This window comes from Hyperolius riggenbachi, chromosome 6 (assembly GCF_040937935.1).
Source record: "Hyperolius riggenbachi isolate aHypRig1 chromosome 6, aHypRig1.pri, whole genome shotgun sequence".
Lineage (NCBI taxonomy): Eukaryota > Metazoa > Chordata > Amphibia > Anura > Hyperoliidae > Hyperolius > Hyperolius riggenbachi.
In genome coordinates, this window is record NC_090651.1 from 31,563,760 (window position 1) to 31,576,680 (window position 12,921).

At 44.2% G+C, this 12,921-nt stretch overlaps 1 protein-coding gene across 5 annotated transcripts in view; it reads left to right on the plus strand.

Moving 5' to 3' along the window:
- Positions 1 to 12,921, plus strand: part of OSBPL9 (oxysterol binding protein like 9) — a 214,765-nt gene that overhangs the window by 167,906 nt on the left and 33,938 nt on the right. For 4 of the 5 annotated variants that reach the window (XM_068239067.1, XM_068239069.1, XM_068239070.1 and 1 more), the window contains 3 exons: positions 2,505 to 2,543; positions 11,072 to 11,165; positions 11,988 to 12,092. In XM_068239067.1, the coding sequence (XP_068095168.1) occupies positions 2,505 to 2,543; positions 11,072 to 11,165; positions 11,988 to 12,092 (238 nt within the window). The remainder of the gene's footprint in view (positions 1 to 2,504; positions 2,544 to 11,071; positions 11,166 to 11,987; positions 12,093 to 12,921) is intronic. The other variant, XM_068239068.1, reaches the window with a different exon arrangement.

A 12,921-nucleotide genomic window follows, 5' to 3' on the forward strand; every position in this document is an offset into this window, starting at 1 on the left:
TGCACAGAGAAACTGAGAACTCATGTTAATCAATGGGCTAGTCAACACTTAATATGTGCATCCTGATTCTGCACATTTTGTCAGTTTTCTCTATCAATTACATCAGCTACTGTGAAAAAACGCACACGTTTTCCTGCATAGAAACACACTTGGTGTGCAGAAAACGTATGCAGGAAAACGCGCGCAGAAAACTGAAAGACAAGTGTGTTCCCTGCCTCAGTAGAGTTATCTCGTTTGAGATAAGCGCACTGCTTTCGGCAGAACTCGTGCAGTACATTTTTGGATTGCTTTGATGTATCTATGCTAGCAGAAAATATAGACTGATTGCAGAAGTCCTCTGTTATCGTCTCACACTGCCCCCTAGTGACAAGTGCCCATAAATACACATTACAGCAGTACTAATTAGAAGCAATGAAATATAACAAATAAGAAAGAAAAAAAATGTGCTAAAATAAATTGGCCTGCAGCACTTGCTAGCCTCTAAATAAATTAGCTGCTAAAGGGTTAAATATTTCCATCGTAAACCATGCGTTATTGTGCGGTGATTTGCAACACATGGGTAGGGACATCAGACAGTGCAGTCTACAGTCAGTGTCCCAGAAATAGTTTCCAGCCGGGTGGCATGAAATAGTAGCTGGGTGGGGCGAGATGGGAATGCAGGGCCAGTGCTTCTGTGAGCAACTCTGCTTACAGCATAGGAGGTGGTGAGCCGATGACAGCCGGGTGGTCACCAAAACTAGGCGGGTGGAGCACCCGGCTAAAAGAGCCTGGGGAGAACACTGGTCTATGTACTACTGATGTCCCTGTGGATTGCGTCGTATTGCATTCCCGAAAACGTGGCCGAAATTGCAGTATGTGGGTAAGATGGCTTGCAGTGCAAGGGTGTGACTGCTTGCATACTGGGAGAAAGAGCAGGGAGTCTAGTTAGTAAAATGTTTTGCTGATCCTAGGTATAACGCAAACTAGGAAATAACTGAGCTTAGTTATAAAATGGGGGAAAAGTATTATTTTCAAAGCAACAATCTGCATGACATTATTTATGTGCAACTAAACGCACGACGCCTAGTATCTGTCCGCTAGTGGGAACATCTTGTTGGTTGCACGACGCCTGGTATCTGGCTGCTAGTGGGAACATCCTGTTGGTTGCACGACGCCTGGTATCTGTCCATTAGTGGGAACATCCTGTTGGTTGCACGACGCCTGGTATCTGTCCGCTAGTGGGAACATCTTGTTGGTTGCACGACGCCTGGTATCTGGCTGCTAGTGGGAACATCCTGTTGGTTGCACAACGCCTGGTATCTGGCTGCTAGTGGGAACATCCTGTTGGTTGCATGACGCCTGGTATCTGGCGGCTAGTGGGAACATCCTGTTGGTTGCACGACGCCTGGTATCTGTCCGCTAGTGGGGACATCCTGTTGGTTGCATGACGCCTGGTATCTGGCTGCTAGTGGGAACATCCTGTTGGTTGCATGACGCCTGGTATCTGGCTGCTAGTGGGAACATCCTGTTGGTTGCATGATGCCTGGTATCTCTCCACTAGTGGGAACATCCTGTTGGTTGCACAACGCCTGGTATCTGGCTGCTAGTGGGAACATCCTGTTGGTTTTATACTTTGTTAGAGACACTGAAGCATAAAAAAAATTATGATTTGTATGTGTAGTACAGCTAAGAAATAAAACATTAGGAGCAGAGACATAAGTCTAATATTGTTTCCAGTACAGGAAGAGTTAAGAAACTCCAGTTATCTATGCAAAAGAGCCATTGAGCTCCACAAAAGTTGCACAGAGCTCTGTCTTCTGAAGCTTACCTCAACTGTCAGTCACTGTATTTTCTTTTTCTCTGCAGAGGACAGGTCAAAAGTTCACTAGCCTGCTCTGTAAAATCATTTAGCATGCTGAGTAGTGTGTAAACTGCAAATATTAGAAAATGATGCAATGTTATAAAAAAACTATATGACTGAAAATAAATATGAGAATATTTTCTTTGCTACTAATGTTCTAGTAGTTATCCGTACTATACATAAAATGTATTATATCATAATTTTATTTTCTCGCTTCAGTGTCTTTTTTTAAGTGGACCTGAACTCAATACTTGCTCTCTGATCTAAAAGATAAGCAACATCATAATAACATCTAAGGAAAAACATTTCTTTGTTACAGCTGGTAGAAATCCTGCAATAAATCTGCAGTGTGTCTACTTCCTGATTCATGGAAGCAGAAATGGGTTTAACATTCTGTGTTTACAAATTAGCTGCTCTGCCAGGCAGCCAGCTGACACAGCTGAGAGATCAAATTACAGTTGTGATTAGTCACAGATGAGGGGGAATTAGACAGGCTAAACTCTCTAAATACATACAGGGTGGGTATGTTTTCCTTCTGTCCTGTGCAAGAGTTCAGGTCCACTTTAAAGTCCCCGTTAGTGGCTGTGCAGCCCGTTCAGGAGCTGTTTTGTGCTGCCCGAAACCTTTCCTGCATGTTCACCATGTTGACGTTTGTTTTCTTAAGGACCAAACTAACGAGGACAAGCACGCAGATGGACTTATAGTAAGTTTATGTCTGTTTCCTTCCCCTTTATTCCTTCAGAGCTTTCAGCTGATCACACAGAAAAAAAGCTAATCGAGTTTCTTCACTCTACTAAACCTATCCACCGTACCTGTTCCTTCCTCTGTCTATGCCTCCCTCCCTAACACTAACCCTTTACTGGTCACAGTAACGCAGCGTACACGCTATCCGATGCCATCACCAGAAACGATTGTTCGGTGATGGTGTAACTTCTTGCTAAACATTGTGCTTGGAGATGGGCTGAGCATTCTGTTCTACAGGAGTGGAGAGGAAAGGAATAGTGTGGGTCAGTAGTGTTCCAACAATATACTACGTACACACGCTGCGTTTTTGTGGTCCATAGATTTGTTCGATTGATAATTTCCGTCATGTCCAAAATTACTTTTGATAGTTTTACCGCTCGATTTCTCATAGAAGTGAATGGAAATTGATAAGACGAGATAGGAGAATTGAGCAGGAAATCGACCGGAAAAAAACGCATCGTGTACCCAGCATAAGTGATTTCTAATGACGTTGCTTTTACCCCTGTCCATGTAGTATGAGAGCATTCCTACACAGTTTATTCTATTAAGCTGAGTACACCCGTCAGATATAAATCTTTGTAAACTGTTGCATAGGTTTGTCAGGGAGGTTTGAAAGACTGATCTTTCTAAAGATGCTGCACACATGCAAAAGATCTGTTCCTGCAAAATGCATTCATAGTCTGTATCTGCAGATCTCATACACACCTTGTTTAACAGACATTCATCTGCAGATCAGATCCACCAGGATGGATCTTGAGATCTGCAGATGAATGCCTGATCTGATGAATGTCCACTAAACAAGGTGTATATGAGATCTGCAGATATCATAACCAGGGGTCAGGAACCTTTTTGGCTGAGAGCCATAAACGCCACATTTTAAAACGTAATTCCGTGAGAGCCATACAACGTATTTCAAAATGGGACAGTGCGCATGCGCAGCAGAGGGCTCACGTCCCTGTTGCCATGGTGATCTGTACACCGTTGATCCCCCGGGCAGCGGAAGTGTCAGACACGTCTTCAGCTTCTCTTGGGTTTCAGCAACATCAGCAATTTCCCCAAGAATCAGACAGGAGAAATACAGACTAACAGCTTGTACAATTAGCTAGCTGACTTGGGGGTTCATTCATTTTGTAGGACGAGATCCCTGCACTTTAGCCCAATAGGCTGCTTGTTAAGTGACAGGCAGCCTATTGGGCCAATCAAAGTGCAGGGATCTCATCCTACACAGTCACTAGACCTGACAGGGTTCAGGGTAGGACATTCGGAGTGACCGTTAGTTTTAGAGGGAGCACAAGTAAGTAAGTAGTGCATGCTACAGCAGTAGCGTGCCTACTTTGAAAAATATTACTTGCGCTGCCACACTAAGCTGTGCTGCTTGAGCAGTGTAGCTTAGTGAATTAACCCCTACTGATTTGTATGTGAGCCAGATGTAGCCATCAAAAGAGCCACATTTGGCTCCCGTGCCATAGGTTCCCTACCCCTGTCATAGACTATGAATGCAATTTGCAGGAACAGATCTTTTGCAGGAACAGATCTTTGGCAGGAACAGATCTTTGGCAGGAACAGATCTTTGGCAGGAACAGATCTTTGGCAGGAACAGATCTTTGGCAGGAACAGATCTTTGGCAGGAACAGATCTTTGGCAGGAACAGATCTTTGGCAGGAACAGATCTTTGGCAGGAACAGATCTTTGGCAGGAACAGATCTTTGGCAGGAACAGATCTTTGGCAGGAACAGATCTTTGGCAGGAACAGATCTTTGGCAGGAACAGATCTTTGGCAGGAACAGATCTTTGGCAGGAACAGATCTTTGGCAGGAACAGATCTTTGGCAGGAACAGATCTTTGGCAGGAACAGATCTTTGGCAGGAACAGATCTTTGGCAGGAACAGATCTTTGGCAGGAACAGATCTTTGGCAGATACTGATCTGTTGCATGTGTGCAGCATCTGTGTGTGCAGCATCTTTGTGTGCAGCATCCTGCAAAGATTTTTATCTGTACTGAGCTTAATAGAATAGACTGTGTAGGTATGCCTCTCATACTACATGGAAGGTGGTAAAATTGGTTTGTGATCTTTACTTTTCAAAGACTCTTATCTCAAGTGTGTACTCGGCTTTAGGGCTGGAACCCACTAGAGCGCTTTTTTGAGCGTTTAGGGAGCGCTTTAAATCGCTAGCGCTTTCCCTAAATGCTCTGCCAATGTAAATAAATGTAACAAATACCACAATTGTGATTAGCAACATCGCAGGACATGCAGCATTTTGGTAGTGTTTGTGCTTCAATGTAAATTATTGGAGCGCTGGCAAATCACTCATGAATCGATACACACAGCTATTTGAGTGTGATTGCAAACTGTAAATAAAATGGATACATTGAAAGGACCAATTCGAAATAAAATCGCAAATCGCCACACAATCGCTGGCAAAAAGCTTACACTTTTTATAATCGTTCCCAAAAGTGCCAGGAAATGCTCATGAAATCGCTTACAAAATGCTATTTTTGGGCTACTTTTACAATTGTGTTAGCGATTTACGATTTGTAGTGGGTTCCAGGCCTTATGCTCAGTTCCCACTTGCACTGGATGAGCAATGTAGTGTCTGCTGTGGTCCGGCTGTACCCCTTGACTGATGCGTTACCCCCATAGGCTATATGGGGCAACACATCCAACAGCCCGGCATTATCGCGGACTGCACAGAAGTGTGGCCCGCTTGCTGCAACAGATCTCAGGGATCCATTGCAGAGTGACAAGTAATGAATCTCACAGACCCAATGCAGAGTGACAAGTAATGAATCTCACAGACCCAATGCAGAGTGACAAGTCATGGATCTCACAGATCCATTGCAGAGTGACAAGTGTCCTATTTATAAAATATTTGCCATTCGCTGTCATTTGTGCAATGAGCGGAGATTGGACAAAAAATATCCATCGTCTGCTCAGTTGGTAACACAGCTTTACAGTGTGAGATGTATGCCTGATGTGGGACATGATCAATATTTTTACCTGATCAGAAATTGATCAAAATAGTATTTCACCACCGTGCTCCAGTCCATATTGATAAAACAAGAATCTAATCGACTAACTCCCGGGACACGGCCGCCTCCAGCTTCTCACTGCTCATCAGTGCATCTCCTGTAGTCCTACGGGGTGTGAAGTTCCCCTCTGTTGCTGTAGTGGGTGGTGCTATCCAAGAGAGTGACAACTGAGGCACTTTTACGTTATCAGTGATTGACAGTGATGGGTAGAGTTTAGGATTTGGCTAACCAGTTCATAAGAGGCATATACACACATCCAATCTATACGGACCTCTGAGGTGAGAGGGATACGGAGGCTGCTATATTTATTTCCTTTTAAGCAATACCAGATGCCTGGCAGTCCTGCTGGCTAGGGCTGGTCAATGAGATGCAAATAATTTTGAGTTTATGCCGCATTATGCAAATTTTGTATGCAAATGCAGCTTGAAAATGAATCAATCAAATCCTGCTGAGGTAAAATTGGATTGGTCCATTTTCAAGCTGAATAAACATACAAAATTTGCATAATCTTGCATCAAAATTATTTGCATCTCACTGACCATCTCTACTGCTGACCTCTTTAGCTGCAATAGTGTCTGAATCACACACCTGAAACAAGGGCTGTGGAGTCGGTACAAAAATCATCCAACTCCACAGCCCTGCCTGAAACAAGCATGCAGCTAATCCAGTCAGATTTCAGTCAAACATCTGATCTGCATGCTTATTCAGGGGCTGTGGCTAAAGGTATTACAGGCAGAGGATCAGCAGGACAGCCAGGCAATATGTATTGTTTAAAAGGAAATTCATATGATGTCTCCCCATATCTCTGTCATTTGATGTGGCTGCCTTCCACATCATTGTCACGGTGAAGTATCTTCAGAAATGAAGCGCTCCAACTGATTAACTTTACATTTCAGTAACTATTCACAAATGGTGGTGGGAAGTCCATATGATAACACTATTCTCCTGCATGTAGCTGACCTCCAGCAAGGGATAGGAGTGCTTACCCTGACATGCAGAAGCACAGCAAGACTGGTGACCTTTCAGATCCTGAAGGGTGGGGCCCTGCTTGGAACAGTCAGTGCTGGGACTCACTACTGGCGCTTTGTGACAATGGCAAAGTGCCAGCAATTTATCATATTGAGATTTCACTGCGATTCCTGGTGCAATAGTGACTTGGTTACTGTAGCCAATTATACATCCCTCCGAGATTGCTCCATAAATGCTGCAAGCAGCGTTTTAACACTGCTAGTGGGACCACCCCCATAGGGATCCACTGGAGTAGCTCTTCGTCAGAAGCTCAGCGATCGCAAAGCTGCTAGTTGGACCACCCCCATAGGGATCCACTGAAGTAGCTCTTCGTCAAAAGGTCGACGATCATAGTTGGACCATCCCCGTAGGGATCAATTGCTGGTGATCGCCAAGCATGCCAAAAGCACTCCTAGTGGGTCCCAGACATTATTCTCACCCCCCCCCCCCCCTCCCCAAAAAAGCTGCATTTTATGCAAAGATAGCACTGTGACAAGAAGAATTCTGTATCTCTGAAATTGTTACTGTAACTAAATGACAACTGTTGATTGTGAATACTAACACGCATGTAAATCTCTCATGCCTTCATTGTTACCTTTTTTATGTTTTCGTTCATTGAAATGATTTCCTGTCTTTACCCTGCAAAATATTTATCTAAATTTCTTGGAGCAGAAAGTAGTGAAGGATTGTGATTGATCACTCTGACAATCTGCTCCATGTTTGCATCAGTTTTCTTCTTTTACTGTTCCGCCATCTTTACCACATCACATTCGTGTTTTAATTATCACTTTTGACAGACATCCTTTTCAGATCTTCATCTGGGAGCTGCTAATGTAAAGCACAGGCAGGCTGGGTTCACACATAAAAAGGTGCCCTGCCCTGCCGGGTTTGGACTGTTGGCATCAGTTTTGCATTTGTCTGTATGCCTGTGTTTACACAGAAATCTGTACATTTCCAGTACGGTCTGGTAAAACTGATGCATGACAGTACTGGAAATGTACTGGATTTCAGATTTATCTGTAAACCAGGCCTAAAGGTGGCCACACACCATACAATTGTTTGCTATTTTTGAATTGAAAAGATATATAATCAATTTTTCTGACTGATTGTATCAATTCAAAAATCTGACCAATGTACCACACACCTATGTTAAATTTTTCCCCAAGCGTGAATAAAATAATGAAAGCTCATAAAAAAATTGATTAGAACTGTACATCAAGTAATTGACAATCCATTACACACCATACAATGCTTGATAAAGTTGGTCTGAAATCTCCAACATGTCCAATCTCCAAAAATCGGGAAAAAACGGGTAATTCGATTGGATTTAGCGATCGAAAACTAAGAAAAGCACTTGATTTTTCGGGACAACCAATCAAAATTATTGCATTAGTAAAAAAAAAAAATAAAAAAAAAAAATTGGATCTTTTAATTGTATGGTGTGAGGCAGAATATGGAATGTGAGATCAGTTTTGTCTCACTTGGTCTCCACCATGCCTGGATCATGTCATCATCATCCTTCTGATTATACTGGTCTGTCTTGCTCGGTTTACTTTTATGTAAAATGGTGTGTTAAAAACAGAACTAAAGTCATATACTATTAATAGAGCGTCTGACTTGTTATCTGCATTGGTCCCTCTAGGCCTGAGCTAACTAGTACTGGCTTTGCTGCCAAATAAAGAAGAACTATAGTTAAAATAATGTAATTAATAAAATTGCTTATTTTAGTTAATATTTATAGATTTAATCAGTGTTTGGCCATTGTAAATTCTTTCCTCTCCCTGATTTACATTCAGAAACGTATCACCGGTGGTGACATGTTTAGTTCTGCCAGGTGACCTGTGTGGAATGTTCCTCACTGAGAGTCCAATGCACAGAGGGAGACACCGCTTGCTTGGCAGTTAGTTGGAAAAAGACGTTATTTCCCACAATGCAACAAGGTTCACAGACAGGAAACTGACAGGACCATGATCATGACATCACACTGTGGGAGGGGTTTCACCACAATATCAGCCATACAGACTCCCCTGATATTCAAGAAAAGGTAGTTCTTGAGGGAAAGGGATGAAGTTACATCCTTGGATAAAGTTCCTGTTAAGTGGTTACATGCTACAGAATGCCTTTTATTACTTCCCTTTCTATGTGCTGGGTCACTTACAATATCCCCAGTGGGAATGCTGGGAAATACTTCAGTAAATCAGATCCTGTGTGAGTGATGGGAGGGGCTTGCTGGATCTCTGCATTTACCCTGACTGACTGCAAAGCATCATGTACCATTAGCCACGGCTGTATACTTTCCTCCAGTATCATTGATCCTGAATATTAGCCTTGTGTGTACAGCGGTACAGTGTCTTTGTAATGAATGCTTAATCTGTGCTTATTTAATTCTAAAGGGGCCCATACACTGGTCGATTTCAACCATCAATCGATTTATTTCAAATCTATTGATCTGTGGGCGATTTCGATCGAATTAGATCTATCTGACAGGATGGAAAATCTAGGTCAATCTGCTGCTGGCAGCAGAGCGACGGCCCATAGAGTTGGATCTAATGGTCCAATAATGCATTTAGATAGATTTCCAATAGATATCATTCTGAAATCTATTGGAAATCTGTTCCTAGTGTGTGGCACACATCAGATAGATTCCTGTCAGATTCAACTTGACAGGCGTCTGACAGAAATCTGATGGTCAAATCTGCTGCAAATCTAGAAGTAGAATGGTATCAGGTTTCAGCAGAACAGACACATGATCAGTTCAGCTGGCTGTGATTGTGTCATATCTGCTTCCTGTTTTAGGTAGCATATGAGGCCTGTGACAATGAACAGGCTATCAGACATGCAGATTAATCATATGATCACGTGTCATTGTTGTTTGTACATAATTACTGATCATCTCTATAGAAGAGCTCCAGCATCACGTCAGTTACTCAGCATGTGGTCCCAGGATTACCCTCCCCGCCCCTCCATTCGTAAACAAGCAGCCAATGGTAGAGGAGGGATAGTCCGTTCCAATTTTGTACTGCTGGATTCAGCATCGGCAAAATCATTCCTAATACTCTTGAATTTCACTTATGAAAGTTTTCGGCAGTGTTTCAGCTCCTCTCCTCTGTCAGCTGGCTGACCTTAGTGTCGCAAAAAAAATAGAAAAAATAATAAGGGGGTCTGTGGTGGCCCCCCAGAATTGCAGAGTAAAGCTAGAGAGGGGGAGGGGTGTCCCTTATAACCAACATTTTGCTATGGCATCTCATGATTTCCAGACTCACACTGATAGTCACCTTCCACTTAATACAAGCATCTGGGCTGAAATTCATTGTACAAACCAAACGGCGGCAATGTTTCAGTGTGTTGTATCTGTGCTAATTCTAACTGTATTTTTGGGTCTGGGGCATTTTAGCATTTTTTCTTTTATAAGTATGACTGTTAAGCAGTATCTGGCTTGCTTCTGCTCAAAATCTCGGCCTAGTGAAGCCTGATTACCCATGGCTACTCCCTGAGCTGGGCCTAGTGAAGCCTGATTGCCCATGATGACTCCCTGAGCTGGGCCTAGTGAAGCCTGATTACCCATGGCGACTCCCTGAGCTGGGCCTAGTGAAGCCTGATTGCCCATGGTGACTCCCTGAGCTGGGCCTAGTGAAGCCTGATTACCCATGGCGACTCCCTGAGCTGGGCCTAGTGAAGCCTGATTGCCCATGGTGACTCCCTGAGCTGGGCCTAGTGAAGCCTGATTGCCCATGGTGACTCCCTGAGCTGGGCCTAGTGAAGCCTGATTGCCCATGGTGACTCCCTGAGCTGGGCCTAGTGAAGCCTGATTACCCATGGCGACTCCCTGAGCTGGGCCTAGTTAAGCCTGATTGCCCATGGTGACTCCCTGAGCTGGGCCTAGTGAAGCCTGATTACCCATGGTGACTTCCTGAGCTGGGCCTATTGAAGCTGATTGCCATGGTGACTCCCTGAGCTCGGCCTAGTGAAGCTGATTGCCATGGCGACTCCCTCAGCTGGGCCTAGTGAAGCCTGATTGCCCATGGCGACTCCCTAAGCTGGGCCTAGTGAAGCCTGATTACCCATGGCGACTCCCTGAGCTGGGCCTAGTGAAGCCTGATTACCCATGGCGACTCCCTGAGCTGGGCCTAGTGAAGCCTGATTGCCCATGGCGACTCCCTGAGCTTGGCCTAGTGAAGCCTGATTGCCATGGTGACTCCCTGAGCTGGGCCTAGTGAAGCTGATTGCCCATGGTGACTTTCTGAGCTTGGCCTATTGAAGCTGATTGCCATGCGACTCCCTCAGCTGGGCCTAGTGAAGCCTGATTGCCCATGGTGACTCCCTGAGCTTGGCCTAGTGAAGCCTGATTGCCATGGCGACTCCCTGAGCTCAGCCTAGTTTAGTTTATTGCCATGGCGACTCTGTGTTCGGTCTGATACTCTAACATGCATGTACCATTATGTTTTGCAGAGCACCATAAATCCTGTGGATTCCATTTACCAGCCCAGCCCATTGGAGCCCTCTGAGATTCGAACAATGCCAACACAAACTGTTCCATTGTCAGGTAGACCTTTTTATTTCAGTGTTTTTTCATTTGTGTAACTGAAAGTGGAGTATGTCTGTGCTCTGCATGTCTGTGTGGGTTTCCCCCGGGCACTCCAGTTTCTCCCTCCACATCCAAAAAAACATACTGATACATTAATTGGGTTCCCCCCTACATTAGCCCTAGACATCGATGGACATACAATAACTGTGGTAGGGTATAAATTGTGAGCTCCTCAGAGGTCAGTCAGTGACAGGACTATGTGCTCTGTAAAGTGCAGCATAACATGTCAATGCTATATAATTACATAATAATAATATGGTAGGAAATTACACTAGGACTATGGTAGAATTAGACTGTGAGCTCCACTGAGGGCAGTCAGTGACATGATTATGTACTCTGTAAAGTGCTGCAGAAGATGCCAGTGCTATATAAATACATAATAATAATATGGTAGGACATATGACTATGGTAGGATTAGATTGTGAGCTCCTCTGAGGACAGTCAGTGACATGTACTTACTTTGTAAAGCGCTGCAGAAGATGTCGGTGCTATATAAATATTGTATGGGAAGTCTGTTCACTTCCTGTCCTGATTCTTGGGCGTGGGTCATGGGACCAGTGCGGAGAGCACAAATATTCAGGGAGGAAAGAAAGTACTGTTAATTGTCTGTCTCATCTGTTGCTGTTTTACTGTAACATTTACTCTCTGGGCTCATTTGTTGAATACAGTATTATGTGAAGGGGTGGAGATCCGTGCACCATATAAACAAGCCCTAATATATTGTGCAGTGGGTGGAGTCTGTAGATGTGCTCACTAACAGTCGCTGTTTCTGTGTCTCAGACCCTCTGCAGGTCGGTACAGGAGAGCAGCGGCCGTCCTCACTTGCGGTTGGCTCGGTAGTGGCTGGTTTGGGGAACCATCAGACTCTCACTCCCAACAGCACAGGTGAGATGTGCGCTAACAGACCCATATCCACAAAACCTTCATGTTAATCTTCTGTTTTACCTTCACGCTGGACACTTGAGGATGTTGAGGTAATGTGCTCCTGTATTGGGCCGTGTTGGCAAAGGATTTGCTACTTGTAGGTTCAAGTATGTCTTCAGCGTGTCGTATTTGAGGCATCTTCAAGTTTTTTGTTGTCTAGGATTTAATTTTTTTTTTCTGCCCCTAGGCCAACTTTCTTGCATCTTCTCTGCCATGTGCAGCGCCCTCTCCTATTCCTTGTGCAGCCCCCTCTTCCATGCCTTAACATTCATGTGCAGCAGCCTCCTTCAGTTCTATGCAGGTTCCTTGGGCAGCAGCTCCCTATCTCCATGTGTTGCTCCTTATTTGCAACCTTTGTATTCCATTTGCAGCCTCTACTTCCATATGCAGCAATCCCTCTTCCATGCCCAGCCTCCCCTTGGCCAGCTGCCACCCAAGGCCCGGGCATTTGTGGCCCCTCCAGAAATCCAGTCCTGCTGCCAGTCACCTTCAGGGTCCATTCACACTGGGGTGCTTTGCAGGCACGTTCCAGCGCTTTGTGTACAATGTATTTCTATGGCATCATTCATTCTCCACCACTTGCGATTTGCAGAAATTGCAAACTCGGTGCATGCAGCATGTTTGGAGTGATCGCAATGTGATTCTCATTTCACAAAGTAAGAATTGCAATCGCTGTTCAATCACTGCAAAATCACGATCGCAATTGCTAGATGATTGCAATAGTGTTTTGCAATCATAAGTGTGGGTCCTAACTGTTAGATGATCAGTAATTGTTAAGGGCTCTGACATA